The following is a 24,452-nucleotide window of genomic DNA, read 5'->3' as shown; positions in this document are numbered from 1 at the left end:
TCAGGAAGAAGGCGGCATATGTGCTGGCGGCGACAGCATGGATAAGAGTTTCACGGTGAGCGTGTATATGGGAGGTGGGGTGAAGCTGTGGTGGGATTGGAGGAAGATGATGAAAGGCATTCTAGGGAGATGGAACAGAATAGGCAAGAAACAAGAGACAGAAATAATGGGTTTATAGGAGGCAATAGTAGTTCATTTTGAGTGAGAGATATAGCTGGAAAGATAAGTAGTGGCCCCATTGTGCAAGGCCATGAATACAAAGCTAAGGACTTTGGACTTTATTCTGGGATGACAGTGGAGACTCGAACGGGAGAGTAACTGCATCTGAAGTTTGCTTCAGGAAGATCGTTACGGCTGCACCCAGGCAGGGAACCCTGTGACTGCGTCCGGTTGCGGCGCGAGGCAAAGCGCTTAGTGCTGCACTCCCACCTGCAGGGGGCGCGCTGCCAGCCCAAAAGTCCTCCCCGCCTCCTTTCCTGCTGCCCATGTTCTGACTCGACGCGCTCAGAACTCGGCTAGCCTGCCTGGACGCGCCCCCGTGCGTCACGTCCGCTCAGGCTCCTGGCTCTTTAGAGTCGAAGGTGGGGCGCGAACGGAACTTCTGCGCCTGCGCCGCGGGGTCACAGTCAGCGGTTGCAGCTGAGGGGCTCACGGGGCTTTCGCGTGTGCACTAGCAAGTTTCTGAGTCCGCCACGGTCGTCTTCTCTCGCAGCACGCCCATAGGTTTTGATTTGGCCCAAGAGATACAAGCGAACGGTGTAGAGGGGTCGATTGCTCCCTGACCTTAGCGGCGCCGAACCCAACACCACTCCCCTTAGGTCTCTCAGCTGCGAAGAGCTGAGTCTCGTCTCTGCATTTTCCCTCCAGCTGCTTGCTGTCAGCCTGCAGCCAAAACGTCCATACTAGTGAAAACCTGCCCCGGCCACTAAGCATGCCCAGCCGGGCTTTAATCCATGTTTCTAGGGCTTGTTTACCTCTGCAGTCAAATCAGAGACTCGGAGTTGAAGGGGACCTTGGAGGTCATCAAGTCCCACCTCTTAACCCTCCCCGTCGTCCCGAGTGAGCGAATGTACGGTTTTTACTTGCACACCCCAGAAGATCACCCGTTTCTTAGGACAACTCTGATTACGTAGTCTTCCTGAAAGTTTCCACCATTCAACTTTCATACCTTAAACAGTCTTTATTGAGAACCTACTATGTGCCAAGTGCTGTAGTTCCTGGGGATACAATGATGAGCTAGAGTGAACACATAGATTGTTGATCTTGGAGTTTACATTCCAGACGATGGGGGCGGCGGGGGGGGGGGGAGACCAACAACGAAAAATAATTAAAGGCCGTGATTTATGCTTGCGAAGAAAGAAGCCAAGGCTTATGGGAGAAAAGTATAGGTGGAAACTACTTAGCGTGATCACCGAAGGCCTCTTGGAGGCGGTGACGTTTATAACCAGCCAAGTGAACAGGAGCAGAATGAGTTACAGGCTGAGAGAAGAGCAAAGCCCTTGAGGCAGGAAAGAGGATGGTGTTTTCTAGGAACAGACAGAAGGCCAGTGTGACTGGAATGTGGTGAGCCAACGTTGAGAATGGTGAGAAAAAGTTGAGTATGTAAATAGTAGCCAGATGCATGTTTTGTGGGTCATGGTAGGAAGTTTGAAAAGTATTCTAAGAGCAGTAGGAAGCCCAGGAATAATTTGGGGCAGAGGCTTGATCTTAATTCAATCGTTTAGAATCACATAAAACCCTATCACACATCATATATATTTTTTCATATCATTACTTTAGAGATTTGAAAAAGGCTGTCATGTTTTCCTCTGAGACCCCTTCTACCCCCAACCCCTCTCTAAGCTATTGTTAATTTACCTCTTTTTACCCAGAGGATTTATGGATGATTTTCAAAATGTCATTCTGAACACTTTGAAAGTGTGGAGAATTTTAAAATGTAAATCATATGTGTACATCTTTAAAGGAAAGGAACGAAGACTTTTATGAGACTCTCAAAGAGGTCCCGTAGAGATTAAGAACCGCTGCTTAAACATTTCTCATCTATGTGAGTCTGGTTATTGTTCTCTGAAATAGCAGGGTACAGTATCAATTTCAACTCAGGCTGGTTCTTTAAACTGTGATGCAAAAACAATAGGATTGCTCCGAGGATTAAATGAGATTATGCTCAAAAAGTGGTAATGGTAAACCATGAGGCGCCAGCCACCCAGTGCTACTGTTAAAAGCAAACACCTGCATTCCTGGGATGGAGGAACAATTTACAGATAATGCTCCTTTAGCATTCCACAAACATTCACTAAGTGCCTATTCTGTGTAGAGCCCCTAACCCTGGTGAAAAAGATCTGCCTTCCAGGAGTTTGTTATCTAGTTGAAAGAGCCTTGTAGAGATACAAAACACGTTAAGCTAAATGCCCGGAGAGGGGACTGAGTAAAGTGTTCCTGGGATCTGGGAGCTGCAGGAGAGGTGTCAATTTCCACTGGAGGTAAGTGGTTATTGGAGTTCATATTTGAAACGGGTTTCAAAGATGAACATATTGCATTTAAAAACACACACAAAACGTTACACGTACACATTTTATTCTTGGTGATGTGGAAAGACCGACTGGAGACATTGCGATCACTTCTATTATGCCGTAGGTTTCGTGAGAAAGGCACCTATCTTTTGTCCAGCCTGTTTACTATACATTGCATGCTCTGGGCAGTCCTTATCTTCACGCTCGGGAACAAAGTACACAGATACACACCCCTTTCCGAAACGAAAGGCCCAGGGACTCCGAGGGGTGGGATCCTTCTCGGCCCAACCACACAATGGGGGCCGCTTCACCGTAGCTCGCACCCCACCCCGCAGGCCCCACTCGGCCGGGGGTTCGACCGCTCGGGGCCCTGTCGCTCCTCCCCCTGCAGCCCTCAGGGGCGCAGCCACAGACCGGCGAGGCGCCCTCACTCGCTCGCTCGCGCTTCCCTCCTCCTTGGCTGGGGAGCCGGAAAACCCGGAGCGAACCGGCCCTGCCCGGCGACGCATGCTCAGTAGCAGGCAGGTTCAGTTCGCTAGTAGGAAGCTCTAGCGCTACACCGGCGTCGGCGGCGGCCGCGGCGGCACCTCAGACAGCCGGATTCCCCAACAACGACCTCGGGCCTTTCCCCTCCCCCGCTACACCCCGCGCCCAGCTCCGCCCCGCCCCGGGTCGCTCGCGTTTCGGGGTTCCTGCCGCGCGGGTGCCGCGGCCGGAGCGTCCGTCCACACGCCCTCCCCCAGCCGCCGGCTCTGCCGCGGGGCCAGGCCGGGCCCGGGAGCGCAGCCCCGGCGGGCGGGCGGCGACCGCGGCGGAGGGCAACCCGGGGCGGCGCCAGCGGGCCGGGGAGGAGTGGGGGCCCGGCCCCGGGGCGGTGGTGCGGGATGCCACCGCCGCCGCCTCCGGGCTGCGTTCGCTCTTCGCGGCTGGTGCCCGTGTCGGGTGGGTGGCCGGGCGCGGGCTTCGCCCCCCAGCTCCCTCTCCGGGGCTAGCCCGGCCGCTCGGCGCCCCGAGGGGGCCGGGCCGTCCGGTGGGGCCGCGGCCCTGTTCCGCGCTAAGAGCTCGCCCTCTCGCGGCTCCCCGGCCCGGCCGCCGCCGCCCCTCTCCCAACCCGGAGGCGCCCCGGGGGCACCATGCAGGCGCAGCAGCTGCCGTACGAGTTTTTCAGCGAGGAGAACGCGCCCAAGTGGCGGGGGCTGCTGGTGCCTGCGCTGAAAAAGGTGAGGAGCGCGCGAGACCCCGCTTCCCGGCTGCAGCCCCTGCGAGGGCGCCGGGCCGGCGCTGGGGAAGGACTGGGAGGCGGGGCGCGCGCGGAGTCGTCTTTCTTCCCGGTCTCACCGCCTCCCAGAAAGGACGGCGCACACCGAGAGGTTCCCTCACACTCGCTGGCTCTCCGTGTTGACGTTCACCCGGTGTGGTGTGTGGGAAGGCCGCAGGGAGCCTGGGAGAGTTTGTCCGAAGAATCCAACCGCTGAGCCCTTAACTGCCCTGCCCCTGATTCAGAGACGAGAGTTGGAGGAGCCTCCGTTTTCAGTGGAGGTCAAAGCAGGCCACTTTTCCGCCTTCTCGGTCCTCTCCCTGAGCTGCTGTCAGCCTCCGGTTTTAGGTGTCCAGTCTGCTCGTCTAAGTGGGTTCCAGAATGCTCTGGCCATAATGCTTGCTCTAAGTAATTGCAGAGCTCGTCTGCCAGCAGGAACGGGGCCTGCTTTGCTCGCCCTCTGTAATCACTCTTCATTCTGCTGAATTCCCCGACTCCTCCGATTCACAGGGGCGGGTGCACATGCCACTGGCCTTCCTTCCTTCCTTCCTTGCTTTGCTTCCTTCCCTTTCTCTTTTTCTTTCTCTCTCTTTTTCTTTCTCTGTGTGGCTGATTGTATGTGGAAGTGAGTGTGTAGACGATGGGTGTAGCAGCAGAAGTTTGTCGCTGCGTTGTTGCCGCCCGTGTCTCTGTCTCTCTCTGTCCGACTGTCTGCGGACGATGTGCTGCTGCTGCTGCTTCACTTCTCTCTGCTGCTTAATCTTGGTACTGTCATTCGGTTTGTTGATTAGAAATTTTAACATTTCTGTGTTTCTTCGAGTTTGCCACATTGTTATCTAAAGTTATATACCCCGTGATCTGTACTTTTACACGTTTTAGTGTAATTAGGAAATGTTACATTTTCAGAGCTTCTGAAGCAACGTCGTGACGTAATAAATGCACTAAAACATCAGCAACTGATCTCTGAATGAATATTAAAAACTATCAGATTATTTTTTTGTTTTCCTCTTCTTATGAATATAGGGATAGCTTTACTCTTTTAATAGTGTTTCTAAATCCCCATTTCTTGTTGCTCGAAGAATGTTTCATGTTATCTGATTAAAAAAATATTTTTATTCCTCACTGAGAGTTGAGATTATAGTGTACCTTTTCTTTTAAACATTTGTACTTTAAAAAACTGTGTTTTAATAGGTATCTGATATTTCTCAAAGGCCAGCAACTTTTACTTTCCCTTTTGCACTGTTCTCCCTCTCCCCCTCTTGGTAGCTCACAATGGAACCTATTTGGTTTGTTAGCAGAATTTGCTCATATATTTCAAATATGAGTTACTGACTTTTTTGCTCAGGTGTCTGACTAGTCACAGATATCTGTGATAATTGTTTTCTAAGAAAACGAAATCTTTGTCATATACCTTACCTGCTTTATTCATTAGAAATCCTGTCAGGCTCTCACTCTGTTTACTTTTGCTTTACCTGCAAGCTTGCTATTTTAGGTTGTAATAGATGGGGAGTAGGAAGTCTCAGTGATGCTAGAAGCAGGTATCCTGACCAGGGTGGGGATGGGGTGGGGAAGAGACAAAAATTATTGAAAATATATAAAAGAACTAATAAAGCACTATCAGTTTGGGGCTGTTTTGCTTGGAAGCAAGCAGCTCCTATCTCATGGGAGTCACCATGAAACCCTATCAGTTGAGGGTCCTATGAGGTAGTGAAAAGAGCACCGTAGGATTTAGCAGACCAGGTCTAACTCTGCCACACTGGTGGCCCGTGCTGAAATCTGTCCACAGAAGCATTTTTTTTGGCTGGCATAGTGTTGTTTTATTTTTAATGTAATCAGACGCCAGTATTTTCAAATGGGAGATATTACATAAAATCTGAATTTTGAGCTTTTCTTGGAGAATAGGAAGATTCCTCCACATTGGGCCAGCATTCAAGCAAGGCAGTAAGCTGCTGGAGCTGAGTAAATGGCTGCCCTTTTTAGACAAGGCATCTATCTATCTCAGATTTTCCACAGTCCCCACCAGTCCTCTTTGCTTATTTATATAAACCCGCTTTGACTTTAAGCAGAGATACCCTTGCTTGACAGTAGAAGTGATGGGAGAAGGTGGAAGTGTACACAATCTCGCTGATGTGTGAGATTCTCCCAATTCTTATTTAAAATATCCACTAAAGATGATTTTAAGCCACCAAAGACAGGTTGAAAATATATTTGGTAGCTCAAAACCTGCATTTTCCTCTGCTTGTTAGACATTTCCTGTGGATATCTCTGTATCTTCTTTTAGACTTATTGTACTGTTTGCAGATGCATCAACTTGTGTTATCTAACCTGAGGCTCTTTGAACATGCTGTTTTCTTCACCTGGACGGCCTTTTGCCTGGCCTAACACCACTCATCCTCTGGACTCTAGACCTCAGATCTTTTCTCAGATCCTCAGGCCTGAGTTGGATAGTCTTTCTTTCAATCTAAATATTCTTTTAGCACCCTAGCCTAGCACGTAACAGTTAATTTTAAGTTCCTATTTTTTTCCTGTTTAAGTTCCCCACCCCAACTAGATTGGATGGTCTTTGGGAATAGGGATGATATTTTACCCTCATTTTATCCTCCATGTATACAGTGCCTGACACCTGGTTGGCACTTAAATTTGAATGAATGGGTAGGGAAAACCCAAACAAAACGATCAGCTTCCTCCCTTTCACCTATTAAAAAACATTCTTGATTTATTAGCTGTATTATTTTATTTGACTGGTTCAAAACTTTGGAGTCATCTCTGACAACTTATTACTGCCCCACACCCAGTCAGAGCCTGTAGCTTCATTCCCCTTGACATGTTCTTTTAACCTATTCCCCCCTACCCCCACTGCTCTTGAGTCCCCTTTCCCAGACTACTGCTGTAGCCTCTTTACTGAGTTCACTGCCCCCGCACCTCTCCTTTATCTATTTTTCAAATTTCAGAAGTTATAGGACACTTCTGAATGTGTCACACTCTTGTTGAGAACCGTTGATGTCTTTTGAGGGTGTAGAATGAAGTGTATAGTTTTTGGAATAGACTTGATGGTGATCTATGGTCTGGCTTCATCCTCCTTTTCTGGATGGATTGCTTACCATAGTCTTTCATATACTTAATGCTTCAGCCAGACTGGACTACTGCTTTTCCTGAAAGTCCCCAGAAGGTCTCAGTATATCTGTTAGCCTAAGTCCTACCTTATCTATTGCATAAGCATATTGTGCCTACTGCAGACCAAGTATTGCTCTCAGCACTAAGGATTAAAAGGTAATTGACATCATCCAGAAATGACTAAGTTCGAACATGATGGGAAGTGGCAGAAGATGAGTTTGGAGAGGAAACTGATTTATAGAGGATTTTTTTGTATGTTAAGCTAAGGAGTATGAAGTTTATCTTGAGGGGATAGATGGCATTGAGGAATTTTAAATAGGGGAGTAACATAAAATTTCAATTTTAGAAAATCCACTTTGGCCATAGAATAGAAAATGGATTGGAGAATAATGAGACCCAAGGTAAGGAGAAAAGTTAGAAGGCTAGGGTTAATAGTCCAGCCAAGAGATGATATGCATTTGAATTAGGATGGAAGTGTGGAGATGGATTTTATTTGAGAGAGATTTAAAAGGCAGAATTGACAGGATCTAGTAACTCACTGAGTGATTGGGGGAAATGGTAAGAGTAGGAGGATCCTTAAGTTTCTGGTTTGAGTGCCTTTAGTCAGGATAGAGAATGTAGGAGGAGAACCTGCTGGGGTGGAAAGAGTGGCATTATAAGATGAGTTTTGAACTTGTTGATTTAAAAGTCATTTTGGGTTATCCAGGTGGACTTGTCAAACTGACAACTGGTTGTTGGTATCTGGTGAAACAGATTTGGGACTTTCAGGTGTGTGAGTAGAGCCATGAGAATAGGCGAAGCTTATATCCTATGAAAGACTTACACATGAATGTTCATGGCAGTTCTGTTCAGCAAAAAATTAGAAACAACCCAAATGTCCATCAGCAGGTGAATTAATAAACAAATTGTGATATAGCCATATATTGGAATACTTCTCAGCAGTAAAAAGGAATGAACTATTGATATACAAGACAACTTTGCTGAATCTCAAAATAATTAAGCTGAATGAAAGAAGCCAAAGAAACCACCCCCTGCCCCCTCAAAAAAACACCACAGTAAATACTATAAATTTCTAGACGATGCATCCACAGTGACAAAGAGCAAGTCAGTAGTTATTTTGGGGGGAGGCTTTTATGTTCATTTGTCTTGATTGTACCAGTAGTTTTAGGAGAGTATACATATATTAAAATTTAATGGATTAAACAGCTCATATATATGCAATTTATGTTAATTGTACCTCTAAGAAGGTGTTAAAAAAAGTAGATGAGGCCACCCACTGAAAATGATTAGAGATAAGAATGAAATAAGGCTGGCATCAGAACTGGGGAAACAGAATGGAGAATAGGGTGTAGGGGAAGAGCAGAGGGAAAGGCATGAGTAAAGGAGATTAAGAAGGAGAGTCAGGTAGAAAGAATGGGACCCTAGTGTCTGAGAAGCTGAGAATGGAAAGAGTTTCAAGAAAAGTGTCATTAACTGTGTCAGGCTATAGAAAAGTCAAATAAGGGGCCTGAAAAGTGTTAGTTAGATTTGACAGCTTAGGGGTCACTTATGTCCAAGCAGTTTTGGTGTGAGAATAGAAGATGGAAGAGCATGGAAAAAGAATAGCAAGAACAGATGAGTTTCTTCAGATTTTTTTTTTCCCCTAGAAGCTTGGAAAGGAAGGGAAAAGAGATACTTCTGTGACAAGAAGGGGATTCAAGTTGGGGAAGACACTTGTTTTTTATTTGAAGGTGATGGAAACTTGTTTATGTTAGGAGGCTTTGGGGAAGGAGCTGATAGAGAATGCTAGTGAAGATACTGAACAAGATGAGCTCAGGAACACAGCAATGGGATTTGCCTTGAATTATTCGCCAGGTATTATTTTAAGTGCCTTGCATGTGTTCTCTAATTCTCACAGTATACTATTATTGTCTCTATTTTATAAGAGAGAAAACTGAGGTTTGGAAAGGATAACTTGGTTACAGAGTCTGCATTTTTAAGCAGTATTGATGATGATCCGCTACCTCTGGCAGGAGTGATGACATCCTTTCTTCTGAGGTGGGAGGAGGTGAGATAAAATGGATTTGTAGGTTGGGGAGTAAGTAGTTCATGCTCGGTAGCCACTATGTTCATGATGGAATGAAAGGCAAGGTCCTTTACATAGAGTGAGGAAAGAGAAATGAGTAAGGAGTTTAAGAAGCATAATCCAGTTTTGGAATTGCTGCTGTGGAGTCTGGAGAAGGAGCCAACCAGTGAATTAGAAAGGAATTGCTCAGCAGTGCTGAGTGTGGAAGTTATAAATTTGGAGTAGCATTCATTGGTCTAGTGGTTGTGAGATTTTCCTCGGGCAGCACTCATCAGTTTAGGTAAATGGGTAGAGAAGGATAGTTGGTTGCTGGCTGCAGTAGAGACGAAGAGAATAGAGATATTTCAGATGTTTGGAAATTAAGCTATAAGAGACATAATGGGTGTAAATGGGAGCTCCATGGATTAGAAATCTCAATGAGTTAGAAGAGGAGGGTAATGGGAGCAGGTAAGGAATTATTTTACAATTTACACCTGGATTTTATAATTTACATTTTACTGTTTGCTTTATCACATGCCTATCCATCTCTATCCATCCACCAATCCATCTTACGTTTTGATGGGTTTCGAAGTAAGTTGTGGACATTGGTACACTTTACCCCTAAACACTTCAGCATGTATGTCATTAACTTAGAGTTCAGTATTTGTTTGCGGTTCTTTTTGTTTTTCAGGTAAAATTTACATATAATGGAATACACAAATGTTAATTGTACCATTTAATGAATTTTGGCAAATGAATACAACCTAAGCCTCTACCGAGATATTGAACATTACCATCACTCCTGAAATTTCCCTCATGTGTCTTCTCAGTCAGTTCCTGCCCCCAACCTCCAGAAGCAACTGCTCTTCTGATCTTCTCTTCTTCTACCATAGGTTAATCTTATCTGTTCTAGGATATCATATAAATAGAATCGTACAGTATATATTTTTGGAAAGGCTTTTGAGGTTGTGTTTATGAAGAATTCAGTCCTTTTTTTCTATCATATGAACATGTCAAAAGTTTATCAAGTGGATGTATACCAGGGACGTTTCCAGTTTGGGGCCATTATGAATAAAGCTGCCATGAATGTTCTTATACAGGTTGTGTTGTAGAAATGTTTTCATTTCTCTAGGGTAAATATCAGGAGAAATGGCTCATAGAGTAAGTGTCCGCTAGTTTTATAAGGAACTCCCAGACCTTTTCTCAAAGTGGTTGTACCATTTTATGTTCCCACCAACAGTGTATGAGAGTTCTAGTTGCTCTACATCCTTGCCAGTATTCAGTGTTATTAGTCTTTAATTTTAGTCGTTGTGGTGGGTGTGTAGTGGTCTCTCATTGTGGTTTTAATTTGCTATATCCTGATGACTAATGATATTGAGCACTCTTTCATGTTCTTGTAGGTTATTTGTATATCTTCTTTTGGGCAGTGTCTGTGTAAATCTGCTGCCCATTTAAAAAATTGAGCTGTTTTTCTTTACAGTATTGAGTTGTGGGAGTTCTTTGTATATCCTGGTTAACTGTCCTTTATCAGATATATGTTTCATGAATATTTTCTTCTAGCCCGTGGCTTGTCTATTCATTTTCCTAATGGTGTTTTTGATGAACCCAAGTTTTTAATATTGATGGAGTCAAATTTATCAGGTTTTTTTTCTTTTAAGGTTATTGCGCCCTGTTCCAGAACCCCTTGCCTGCCACCAAGTCATGAAGACATGCTCCTAATGCTATTTTTCTGAAAGCTTTGTAGTTTTAGCTTTTACATAATCTGTGGTCCAATTCAAATTAATTGTGTATGATATGAGGTAAGAATTGAGATTCATTTTTTTTATGCTTGTATCTAGTTATTTCAGAACTGTTTGTCAAAGAGACTTTCCTTTCCCTGTTGGATTCTGTTGTTTTTGTGAAGATTAAATGAATATATATTATATATTAATGTAAATATATTTAAATATGTAATATATATAAAATAAATATATATATATTTTTAGACTCTCCATTCTATTCCATTGATGTTTTGTTTATCTTTACCCCAATAGCACACTGTTGATTACTGTAGATTTATAGTAAGTCTTAAAGTTAGGTAGTGTAAGTCCTTCTTTTAAAATATTATTTTATTGTTTCTAGGTTTTGCATTTCAATATAAATTTTGAACCATTTTGTCAATTTCTACCAAAAAATCTTGGTGAGATTTTAATTGTAATTGCATTGAATCTGTAGATAACTAGGGAGGATTGACATCTTAACAATAGCAAATCTTTGGATTCATGAATGTAGTATAGGTCTTCATTTATTTAGACTTCTAAATTTCTCTCAGAAACACTTTAAGTGTAGAAGTCTTACATGTCTTTGGTTATGTTTAATCTGAAATATTTTGTTTTTTGATGCTATTGTAAATTGTTTTAAAATTTTATTTTCCAGTTGTTTGCTACAAGTATATAAACAATAGGTGAAAATTTGGAGAGCAATAAAGAGAAGTTGCAGGGTGACAGATGTGCCCAGGCCTAGAGAGAATTTAGTCCAAATGGGAGATGAAGGAGAGAGACTTTTAAGGGGAAAGAGAGAGGGAATTTCAGAAATTTTATATTGTTATCAATTGGAAGTCCTTAAATATGCATCGAGTCCTTCAGTATGCTGAAAATGCATGAAAAAGAAAGGCATTATGAAACTCAAAAAAGTTGTTTAATAAAGATGATATATCTGAGTAAAAAACAAAAGCATGTAGCTGACTTTTGTATATTGATCTTGTATCCTTTGACCTTGCTCATAGTTGTTTTGTAGATTTTATAGAATTTTCTGCATAATTATGTCATCTGCAAATAGAGTCTGATATTTATTTCTTTATTTCTTTTTCTTATTTTACTGACTAGGACTTCCATTACAGTGTTGAATCAAAGTAGTGAGAGTGCTCATCCTGCCTTGTTCTCATTCTTAAGGGAAAAGCATGTCTTATTTCACCATTAAGGATGATGTTAGTTTTCATTGATGCTCTTTATCAGATTGAGGATTTCCCCTTCCACTTTTAGTTTTCTGAGAGTTTGGGGGTTTTCTAAAATCATAAACGGATATTGAAGTTTGCCGAATGATTTTTCTGTGTCTCTTAAAATAATGATAAGGTTTTTCTCCTTTATTCTGTCAATATTATGGTAAATCACATTAATTGATTTTGAATGTTAACCTACATTTCCTGGATAAGCCATAGCAGATAGTATTTTATTGATTTCCTGCTTTGTGTCAGTATTCTAGGCACTATGCTTGGTACTTTACATACTTATCTCTGTTCTACCCATTGACTTTTCAAGGTGGTGATTTTTACAGCTGAGTTTTACAGATGAGGAAATGGATCCTCAGGCAAATTGCTCAAGATCTTGTGACTAATGAGTAGAATCAAGATTTGAACTTAAGTCTGTTTAGCTTCAAAGACAACTCTTTCCACTGTACTGTGTTTCTTTCTTTGAGTAGGCAGTATAATACAGACAATGGTGTTCTAATTGTCCTGCACCTTAGGTTTTCGGGAAGCAGTGTCTTGAGAGAGAAGGACGCTGAATGAAGAGGGTTTTGAAACTGCTTGAGTTAGGCTGAGAAGCTTAACTCTTTTACATATTGGGGCTCTGTGTAGAATTGCATTTGACAAAAGGATTCTGCTGTATAAAAAAGTAATAATTTTAAAGGCGGAAGTTAATGAAAAGACAGCATAGACCATAAAGGAAAGGGCTGAGAAGTAATGGTCTTGGGATGGCAATAGGAAGCTAGGAGACTATCCTTGTATGTTTATATTTGGGAGTGAAGGAAGTGACATTTTAGTGGAAGTGGGAGTTAGCCAGGTGAGGATGAGGAGGAAGTGTGTTCCAAGGGTTTGTGGTCCAAAGAGTCTTTGGAGTCCAAGAGGAGCTCAGCATCTTAGGAATTCTGAGCAGCTGGAGTCTGGAGCGTGGGGCCAGGTCTTGTGAACCAAATTGTTCCATTTTATCTTGTGAGCAGTGAGGAACCACTGAAAGGTTTTAAGCAGGATATTGATAATTAGATATGAATTTTGAAGGATCACTGTCTGCTCTGTGGAGCCTGGATTAAATGGCAGCAGAACTGTAGGCAGGAAGGTAGGTTAGGGGACTTTTGCAGCAATTCATGGAAGGGATGATGGTGGTCTTGACTAGGGCAGTAGCTGTGGGCATAAAGAAAAGTGGACAGATTTTATTTTACTTTTATTTATTTATTTTTGGCTGCGTTAGGTTTTCGTTGCTGCGCGTGGGCTTTCTCTAGTTGTGGCAAGCGGGGTCTACTCTTCGTTGCAGTGCACGGGCTTCTCATTGCGGTGGCTTCTCTTGTTGCGGAGCGCAGACTCTAGGCGCGCGGGCTTCAGTAGTTGTGGCATGCGGACTCAGTAGTTGTGGTTTGCGGGCTTAGTTGCTCCGTGGACTGTGGGATCTTCCCCGACCAGGGCTTGAACCCGTGTCCCCTGCACTGGCAGGTGGATTCTTAACCACTGCACCACCAGGGAAGTAGTGGACAGATTTTAGATTTAGAGGTAGATTGGTAGTTGAATGACAGGGTAGTGAGAGGAGTCAAAGCTGATTCCCAGGATTCTGGCATAGGAGTCTAAGTGGTAATGGTGATGAAAGGGGGGATACTGGGAGAGGAACACCTTTGGAGGGGAACTAGGAAACCATCAGTACTCTGGGAATGAGAAAGTGTGAGAGAATTGTGATAGGAGGAATTTACACATTGTGGGTAGTCAAGCGTGCAAGCATGGAAGGCATCTTTGTTGGATTGTCCTTATTAATTACAGGCACGTACAACCTGAAGGCCCTGATGATGTCTTTCAATGTACATTTCAAATACCATCTCCTCTACAAAGGCTTTCTACTACAATTCCATCCCCTAAGTAGAATGAATCTCTTAATTTCTTTAGTACTTTATACTTCAATTTTAGTACTTAATGATAATCTGCCCTTTAAAGTTTGTTTGTATCTGTGGCTTCTCTCCTCCACTATATTGGGAGCTATTTGAGAGCACGATAGGATCCTACTCACCTTTGTATTCCCTGTAATGCTTAGCATATTTCTCATGTATAGCAGGTGCTCAGTTACATAGGTTGAATTGTATGTAGTTTGATCTTGTCCTCTCAAGAATATACTTACTAAGGGGTTAGTTGAGATCTTTACCAGTCAAAAGGCATTGGAATTGTCATGTTTGGTGTATCCTATTTTAGCAAGTAGGGAAACAAATAATTCATTTGAAATGGCAAAATAGAAAAAAAATAGTCTAATGCTGCAAGGGAGAAGCAGATGCCAAGATGGGATTAAGCATGCAAGAAATTTATTAGGAGAAGTGCTTGTGAGAGAAGATGAGGACAGAGGCAAGGAGAGTTGTCAGACTGATGTACAGTCTGACTCCAAGTGAAGGAGAGAGGTAAGGAAGGAAGTCTGGGTGAAAGTGTCATAGTTGTAAGGAAGTTCACCGAGACCTCAGAAGTCCTTGAGCCAAAGTTGCCTATCACAAAAATTCCTCATCTCCCGGGACTAGGGCTGCCTTAGTATGCCTATGGTGCTCTTTGACTGGCAGCAGCCAGTGAGAAGTGTGGCCTCCATGCACAGTGATGGATTTCAGAGTGCAGCAGCTGGGGCCCATAGTCAAGTATTTCCTCTGGAGTCAGAGATCTGAGAGGCTCATTCTCATAGCCAGCCAGGGTCATGTCTGTGGCTATAAATTGCCTGATTTGGGAGAATTTAATTACAGTACTCCCTCAATTAAACTGGTAATTTGTTCCCCCCAAACCCCTTATGCTTTAAGAAAAAAATACCTTAGGATGAGTTCTAAAAGTCAGAACTTAATTGTCATTGATATTAATAGTACACAGTTTGCTTTAGTAGTTATCAAATAAAGTTTGCGTTTCATATTCAAGTTTATTTCATAATTAAACCTTTAATGTACCAAACCACAAACAAAGCAGTAAAGATGAAAGAAAACAATGCAAATGATACCTGTATTATTACTATATGAACTAGTGAACCAGGAGCACTTCAAGCACTTCAGTACCTTGAGTAGTCCAACCATCCAGTTGTGAAGATGAGTGCTTGTTGACTTTCCTTTCTAGACTGGGCTACCTCAGGCAGACAAACACAAATCAGTAAAAGAAATTACTCATAAAGTCAAGTTCTGGAAATCTCCCATTGGAGTTGGGGAAGGGAGCATACACTGGAGAAAAGAAGTAATTTAAAGTTTTGGTTTTATGGACCCTGAATTACTCAGATATTATTTTTGAAGTAGGTATTTTTAAATTGTAATGGGAAGATGATTTTGAAAAGTTTCCTTAATGCTACTTTCCTGCTGATTTTGACTGGTTTTGTTGAGTATTTATTGTATGGCAAACATTATGGACAATTAAAAAATAAAACATAATTGTTGCTTTTATGAAACTTGTATATGGTGGTAAAAAGAAAATCTGTAATCTTCCCATATGTGTTAAAACACTCCAATCCTAGTAATGCTACTTTCCTGCTGATTTTGACTGGTTTGGTTTTATTCACCAAATTTGTTGAGTATTTATTGTATGGCAAACATTATGGACAATTAAAAAATAAAACATAATTGTTGCTTTTATGAAACTTGTATATGGTGGTAAAAAGAAAATCTGTAATCTTCCCATATGTGTTAAAACACTCCAATCCTAGTATACGAAAGTTTGGTTCAGGGTTAAAAATAAAAATTTAAAAAACAGATTAAAAATAGGGCTTCCCTGGTGGTGCAGTGGTTGAGAGTCCGCCTGCCGATGCAGGGGACACGGGTTCGTGCCCCGGTCCGGGAAGATCCCACATGCCGCGGAGCGGCTGGGCCCGTGAGCCATGGCCGCTGAGCCTGCGCTTCTGGAGCCTGTGCTCCGCAACGGGAGAAGCCACAACAGTGAGAGGCCCGCGTACCACCGCCCCCCCCCCAAAAAGATAAAAAATAAATAAATCTTGGAATTAAAAAAAAGTTGAGGTTTAAATTAGCAGAGACTTTTTGTAATAAGCTAACTTAAATTCCAGTTATTCTTTTATAATTCCTGAAACAAACTTTTCCCTTTCTATATAGACAAGTCCCATTTTCTGTTTTACTTACAATCTAAACCATTTGCAAGTAAATTGATTTCTGTGATGGCTCGGTAGTTTGTAATGGAATGCACTTACTGATAATTGCATTCACAGCTGTTTTGTTTAAGGACTTTGATAGGATTCTGATTTCTGTACATGTGTTTAATAACTTTTTCTCTTATTTATTGTGGTAAAAAATATATATATATAACATAAAATTAATCATTTTAACCATTTCTCAGTGTAAATTCAGTGCCAAAAACTGCATGCATAAGGTTGTGCAACCATCACCACTATTTCCAAAACTTTTCATCACCTCAAACAGAAACTCTGTACATATTAAGCAATAACTCCTAACTTCCCCCTCCCCCAGCCCCTGGTAACCTCTAATCTACTTTCTGATTTTATGAATTTGCCTATTCCAGATATTTTATGTAAGTGGAATCATACAATATTTGTCCTTTTGTGTATGATTTATTTTAGTTAGCATAATGTCTCATCCATATTGTATTAGAATTTAATTCCTTTTTAAGGCTGAATAATATTTCATTGCGTGTGTATACCTCATTTTGTTTATTCATTCCTCTGTTCATGGACACTTGGGTTGTTTCTACCTTTTGGCTATTGTGAGTAATGCTACAGTGAACATTGGTATACAAGTATTTGTTTGAGTTCCCGTTTTCAATTCTTTTGGGTATATACCTGGAAGTGGAATTGCTGGGTCATTTGGTAATGCTACGTTTAACTTTTTGAGGCACTGTCATACTGCTTTCCACAGCAGTCACACGATTTTACATTCCTCCCAGCAATGTACAAAGGTTCCAGTTTCTCCACGTCTTCACTTATATTTGTTATTTTCTGTTTTTTGTTTGTTTGTTTTTAATTGCCATCCTAGTTGATGTGAAATGATACCTCATTGTGGTTTGGTTTGTATTTCCCTAATGACTAACAATGTTGAGCATCTTTTCATGTTCTTAACGGCCGTTTGTATATCTTCTTTGGAGAAATGTCTGTTCAAGTCCATTGCCCATTTTTAAAATTAAGTTGTTTGTGTTTTTGTTGTTAAATGTTAGGACATCATTGTATATTCTTGATTTTAGACGCTTATCGGCTATATGACTTGTAAATATTTTCTCCCATTAAAACACAACCAAAAAGCTCTGTCTTTTCAGTTTCTTGATAATGTCCTTTGCACAAAAGTTTTAAAGTTTGATGAAATTCAGTTTATCTATTTTTTCTTTCATTGTTTGTGCTTTTGGTGTCATATCGGAGAATCCATTGCAAAATCCAAGATCATGAAGATTTACCCCTAAGTTTTCTTTTAAGAAGTTTATGTTTTAGCTCTTATATTTATGTCATTGATCCTTTTGGGGTTAAATTTTGTATTTGGTGTGAGTTAGGTGGAAGTCACACCAAATACATGTGGAAATCTGTGGAAATGAATTCATTCTTTTGCGTATGGACATCTGGTTGTCCCAGCCCCATTTGTGGAAGAGATTTATCTTTCCCCATTGAATAGACTTGGCATGATTGTCAAAAATCAATTGACCGTAGATGTATAGATTTATTTCTGGACTCTCTATTCTATTCCATTGGTCTATGAGTCTTTCTTTATGGCAGTACCACACTGTTTTGATTACTGTAGCATAGCATAGTAAGTTTTGAAATTAGGAAGTGTGAGTCCTACAACTTTGTTTTTCTTTTTTATGATTGTTTTGGCTATTCAGCAATTCCATATGAATTTGAGAATTGGCATTTCCATTTCTGCAAAAAAGGCTATTGGAGTTTGATAGAAGTTGCATTGAATCTGTCGATTATTTTGGTTAGTATTGGCATCTTAATATAAAGTCTTCCTACCCATGAACACAGGATGTCTCTCCATTTATTTAGGTCTTCTTTAATTTTCTTCAGCAATATATTGTAGTTTTCTGGGTAAAATACTTCCACCTCTTTGGGTAAATCCATCCCTAGATATTTTATTCTTTTAGATGCTGTTATTCTTTTAGTTGCTAAATGGAATTACACTCCTAATTTCCTTTTCAGGTTGTACCTTGTATGTGTATAGAAACACAACAGCTTTTTGTGTGTTGATTTTTGTTCTGCAACTTTGCTGAATTAATTTACTAGCTATGGTAACTTTCTTATGGATTCTTTGGGACTTTTCTACATATAGGATGATGTCATCTGCAAATAAAAATAGTTTTACTTCTTCCTTTCCATTTGGATGCCGTTTATTTCTTTTTCTTGTTTGATTGCTCTGGCTAGAACATCTAGTACAGTTTTGAATAGCAGTGGTAAAGTGGGCATCCTAGTCTTATTCCTGATCTTGGGGTGAAAGCTTTCAGTTTAGCTGTGGGTTTTTCTTAGATGCCCTTTGTCATGTTGAGGAAGTTCCCATCTATTTCTAGTTTTAGGAGTGTTTTTATCATGAAAGGATGCTGGGTTTTGTCAAATGCCTTTTCTGAGTTAACTGAGTGATGATCATGTGTGTTTTCCTTCATCCTATTAATGTATATTATATTGATTTTTTTTTTTTAATGTTGAATTGCTTCTGCATTCTTGGGATAAGTCCCAGTTGGTCAAGGTGCTGTTTTAATATGCTTTTGGACTCAATTTGCTAGTATTCTGTTAAGAATTTTTGCATCTATACTCATAAAGCATATCAGTCTGTAATTTTCTCATGATGTTTTTATCTGCCTTTGGTATTAAGGTAATGCTGGCTTCACAGAATGAGTTAGGAACTGTTCCTTCTTCTTCTGTTTTTTCGGAAGTGTTCGAAAGGATTGGTGTTAATTCTTCACATGTTGGGTAAAATTCACCTGTGCTGCTGTCTGGTCCTGCATCTTTCCTTGTTGGAAGGTTTTGATTATTGAGTCAGGTTTTGATTACTGATTTCTTGTTCTATGTCGAGATTTTAAATTTCTTCTTGAGTCAGTTTAGGTTAATTTGAGTGTGTCTAGGAATTTGTCCATTCTATATTATCTAGTTTTTTGGTGTGTAATTGTTCATAGTATTTTCTTACAATCTGTTTTATTTCTGTGAGGGCAGTGGTAATAATGTCTCCACTTTCATTTCTGATTTTAGTTATTTTTGTCTTTTCTTTTTCTTAGATGGTCTATAAAAGGTTTGTCAATTTTGCTGATTTTTTTTCAAAGAAGCAGCTTTTGGTTTCATTGATTCTGTCTATTGTTTTTCAGTTCTTTGTTTCATTTATCTCTAATTTTTATTATTTCCTAGCTTTGAGTTTAATTTCTTTTCTAGTACCCCGACATATAAAGTTAGGTTGTTGATATCTTTTTTCTTTTTTAATGTAGACATTTATAGCCATAAATATCCATCCAAGTGCTGCTTTTGCTGTATCCTGCAAGTTTTGGTATGTTGTGTTTTCCCTAAGTATTTTCTAATTTCCCTTAGGATTTCTTCTTTGAGCCTTTGGATGTTTAAGAATGTGTTGTTTAATTTCTACATATTTGTGAGTTTTCCAGTTTTCCCGCTGTTGTTGATTTTTATCTTTATTCTTAGAAAAGATTCTGTCTGATTTCAATCTTTTTAAATTTATTGAGTCTTTGTTTTGTGGCCTAACATATGGCTTATCCTGGAGAATGTTCCATATGTACCTGAGAAGAATGTGTATTCTACTGTTACTGGGTGAAGTGTTCTGTATATGTCTATGAGGATTATAGTGTTCAAGTCCTCTGCTTCCTTACTGACCTTCTATCTAGATGTTCTGTTATTGAAATTGGTGTATTGAACTAATATTTCTTCCTTCAATTTGGTCAATGTTTACTTCATATCTTTTGGGGGTTCTGTTTGTGTGCATATATTTATTTATTTGTTTTTTAAAAAATTTTATTGAAGTATAGTTGATTTATAATGTTGTGTTAGTTTCAGGTGTACAGCACAGTGGCTCAGTTATATGTGTGTGTGTGTGTGTGTGTGTGTGTGTGTGTGTATATTTTTCAGATTCTTTTCCCTTAAGGTTGTTACAAGATATTGACTGTAGTTCTGGGTGCTATACAGTAGGTACTTGTTGGTTATCTGTTTTATATATAGTGGTGTATATATGTTTACAATTGTTTTATCTTCTTGATGAATTGACCCTTTTTTCAAAATAAAATGTCCTTCTTTGTCTCTTGTAACAGTTTTTGATCTAATGCCTATTTCGTCTGATATTAGAATAACCACACTAATACTCCTTTGTTTTCGGTTTTCATGGAATATCTTTATCCATCCTTTCACTTTGAAACTATTTATACTTTTGTGTATAAAGTGAGTCTCTATAGGCAGCATATAGTTGGATCATGTTTTTTAATCCATCCTGCCAATCTCTGGCTTTGATTGGAAAGTTTAACCCAATTAAATTTAAAGTAATGGCTGATAAGGAAGGACCTCTGCCATCATTTTGCTTTTTTGTTGTGAAATTTTATACCTTTTTTGTGGCTCATTTCCTCCATTAATACCGCCTTTTTTTTCTAATTAGTTTATTGTAGTGAACCATTGTGATTTCCTTCTCATTTCCTTTTGTGTGCATTTTTAAAAAATATTTATTTGGACGCTCTGAGTCGTAGTTATGGCATGCAGGATCTTTAGATGCAGCATGTGGGTTCTTAGTTGTGGCATGTGGGATCTAGTTCCCTGACCAGAGATAGAACCTGGCAGAGTCTTAACTACTGGACCACCAGGGACATCGTTTGTGTGTATTTTGTAGATATTTTCTTTGTGGTGAATTACATTTAATGTCCTAAATTTATAACAGTTTAGTTTGCATTGATATGAACTTAACTTCAATAACATACAGCTCAGTCTTACCCCCTTATTTTGCTGTCGTCACAAATTACATCTTTATACATTGTGTATCCAGTATCATGGACTCATAGTTATTTTTTATGCATTTGTCTTTGAAATCCTATAGGAAATACAGCAAAGTTAGAAACCAAATATACAGTAATACTCGTTTTTGTATTTGCCAGTGTATTTACCTTCACTAGAGACCTTTATTTCATCATATGACTTTGAGTTGCTGTTTAGTGTCCTTTCATTTCAGCTTGAAGGACTATCTTTAGCACTTCTTGTAGGGCAGGTCTAATGGTAGTGAACGCCCTGAGCTTTTGTTTATTTGGCAACATCTTAATTTGTACTTCATTTTGAAGGACAGTTTTGCCAGATATAGAATTCTTGGTTGACATTTTTTTTCTTTCAACACTTAAATATGCCATCCTACTGTATTTGGGCCTCCATGGTTTGATAAGAAATAAGCTGCTGATCTTATTGAGGACCCCTGTACATGAAGAGTTGCTTCTCCTGCTGCTAAGGGTTTTGTCTTTGTTTTTGGACAGTTGGATTATAATGTGCCTTGGTGTGTGTTTCTTGGAATTTATCCTACTTAGATTTTATTGAACTTTTTGAATTTGTACATTAATGTATTTCATCAGATTTGGGGTGTTTTCAGCCATTATTTCCTCAAATGTTATTTCTGTCCCTCTCTCTCTCTCTCTTCTCCTTCTGGGACTCCCATAATGCATGTTCTAGTCTACTTTTTATCTCACAGGTCCCTTAGGTTTTGTTTACTTTTTTTAAAAAAAGCATTTTGAGCATATTTAAGTCAGTTGTTTGAAAGTTTTTGCCTAGTTAGTCTGATGTCTTGGCTTCCTTAGCCAGTTTCTCTCCGTTAATTTTGTTCCTTTGAACATGCCATACTTTCCTGTTTTTTTTTTTGTATGCTATGTGATTTTTTTCTTTTTTTAAAGCTGGACATTTGAATACTATAATATGGTAACTATTGAAATCAGATTCTTCCCTTTCCCCAGGGCTTGCTGTTTCATTGTTTGTTTTTGTTTTTATTTGGTTTTGTTTTTGATTGTTGAAGGCTATCAATATGTTTGTTTAATGACTTTCATAAGTGATTGTTTTTTTCAAACACAGTATCCTTTGGTGTGTATAATCACTGAAGTCTCTGTTAGCCTGTGTTTCCATAGTATTTTGACAGAGATTTCTTTGAGCTCCAGGAGCTAAAAAAAATCAACCAAACAAACAACAACAGAAACCTCTTGCAGTCTGTACAGATTGGCTCTGTGCTGGTGCGCTCTAGTAACACCTTGTGAATTGCCACTGGGACGTAGCACTAATAATTAGAGTAAAATTCGGATCTATATCCTGAAATTTGTCCATTGTGCTATGTAAGATAAAGTTTTCTGCTTTTCACAAGAAAATAATTTGTATTTGGTTTAAATTAGTTGTGTCCTACTATTTGGTTTTTAAAATTCTTAGTTCTTGACTTAACAAGCAGAAGGTACTTTCAGAACCCTTGTTACCCTGTTCCACTGGAGAACCCAATTAAATTCAACAAGTATTTGAGGAGCTTCTGTATGCAAAATCTTGTGATTGGCTTCGTAGGATAGTAAAAGGATAATGAAGATTTTGCATCGAAGTATTTGTAATATAGTGAATGATACGACAGTTCCAAATATAGATATCATTTAAAGAACTAATATAGTATCTTCAAAAAATAATGCAGCACAAATGTGTAAATCTTTTTAATCATTGGATAAATGGTTGAATTAGCTATGTTCTAGACATACATAACATAACTTTGAGGAGCTAAGGCTAGGGTAAGAAGTGCTCCTGTATAGGCTACTTCAGTATTTCTTAAACATCTTTGTTTTTTAAAGTAGTAGTCTGAAATTCTATCAATTGTACTTTCATTTAAATTAACAAATATACTCTTTTATAAAATCACAAATGCAGTTGACCCTTAAACAACACAGGTTTGAACTGTATGGGTACACTTATACATGGATATTTTTTGGTAGTAAATACTACAGTACAACACTGTTGGTGGTTAGTTGAATCTGCAGATGCAGTGGAACCATGGACATGGAAGGCCTGCTCTTGTTACATGTGGATTAACCCCCAAGTTGAATGGCCAACTGTACCTTTAGGAAAATTTAAGCTACATGTTGTTTACATTAGTTTATTTAGAGTGCCTTTCTCAATATCTGTAACTGAAATCACACCTGTTCATGAGAGATTGAGAGTCTTAGTGGGTGGAAAGGGAGACAGTGGGTTATTTAAGCACATTCAGTGTATTTTGGAGGGTGGCAAGGCTTTGTGGGGGGGTGTTGCATTGAGGCATTTAAGACAGCATGACAAAAGGGATAGAGAGAGGAAGGTGAGACATTGATATCAAAGGTGACATTTACATTGCTGGAAATTTTGACTGAGGTCACCTTATATATGGGAAAGGGGAATAATATGCTCTTACTCCTCCCTCCCTCCATTCCTTCCTTCCTTAGAAAACCACAGAATTTCCTGCTCTCAGTTTCTAGAATTCAGAGTTCTATCTTAAAACTTTGATTATGTTATATAATTTCATTAAGTAGATTATAATTTCCTTAAGTAGACTTTTCTGAAATTCTGAGGATTTTAATCTCCATTTTATAGCATATCTATGGGTAAATGTGTTCTCACCATCAAACAGTCTCTAGGAATAGCAATCGGTTTATAAATTTGAAGTAATTTTGAAAAGATAACTTCCATTAGAAAGTTTCTACCTTAAAATAAGCATTTCAACAATTAGTATCAAATTTACATAACATTTTTATTATATTGTATACTACAGTGTTCTTTTTTAAATTAATTAATTAATTAATTTCTGGCTGCATTGGATCTTTGTTGCTGCACATGGGCTTTCTCTAGTTGTGGCGAGCGGGGGCTACTGTTCATTGTGGTGAGTGGGCTTCTCACTGCAGTGGCTTTTCTTGTTGCAGAGCATGGGCTCTGGGCGTGCAGGTTTCAGTAGTTGTGGCATGTGGGCTCAGTAGTTGTGGCACACGGGCTTAGTTGCTCCGCAGCATGTGGGGTCTTCCCAGACCAGGGCTCGAACCCATGTCCCCTGCATTGGCAGGTGGATTCTTTTTTTTTTTAACATCTTTATTGGAGTATAATTGTTTTGCAATGGTGTGTTAGTTTCTGCCTTACAACAAAGTGAATCAGTTATACTTATACATATGTTCCCATATCTCTTCTCTCTTGCGTTTCCCTCCCTCCCACCCTCCCTATCCCACCCCTCTAGGTGGTCACAAACCACCTAGCTGCTCTCCCTGTGCCATGCGGCTGCTTCCCACTAGCTATCCACCCTACGTTTGGTAGCGTATATATGTCCATGCCACTCTCTCACTTTGTCACAGCTTACCCTTCCCCCTCCCCATATCCTCAAGTCCGTGCTCTAGTAGGTCTGTGTCTTTATTCCCGTCCTACCCTTAGGCTTTTCATGACATTTTTTTTTTCTTAGAGTCCGTATATATGTGTTAGCATGTGGTATTTGTTTTTCTCCTTCTGACTTACTTTACTCTGTATGACAGACTCCAGGTCCATCCACCTCACTACAAATAACTCAATTTTGTTTCTTTTTATGGCTGAGTAATATTCCATTGTATATATGTGCCACATCTTCTTTATCCATT

General features: G+C 40.1%; 1 protein-coding gene across 2 annotated transcripts in view; it reads left to right on the top strand.

Annotated features, from left to right (window-relative positions):
- The first annotated feature begins 3,346 nt into the window (after nucleotides 1-3,346).
- SOS1 (SOS Ras/Rac guanine nucleotide exchange factor 1) overlaps nucleotides 3,347-24,452 on the top strand; it is a 153,568-nt gene continuing 132,462 nt past the window's right edge. Inside the window, exon 1 of one of the 2 annotated variants that reach the window (XM_024118564.3) lies at nucleotides 3,347-3,730. In XM_024118564.3, coding sequence (XP_023974332.1) covers nucleotides 3,644-3,730 — 87 coding nt within the window. In that variant the 5' untranslated portion in view covers nucleotides 3,347-3,643. The remainder of the gene's footprint in view (nucleotides 3,731-24,452) is intronic. The other variant, XM_028497117.2, reaches the window with a different exon arrangement.

The sequence above is a fragment of the Physeter macrocephalus genome, chromosome 12 (genome assembly GCF_002837175.3).
Source record: "Physeter macrocephalus isolate SW-GA chromosome 12, ASM283717v5, whole genome shotgun sequence".
Lineage (NCBI taxonomy): Eukaryota > Metazoa > Chordata > Mammalia > Artiodactyla > Physeteridae > Physeter > Physeter macrocephalus.
Note: the sequence above shows the minus strand (reverse complement) of the source record. Positions and strands in the feature narration are given on the sequence as shown.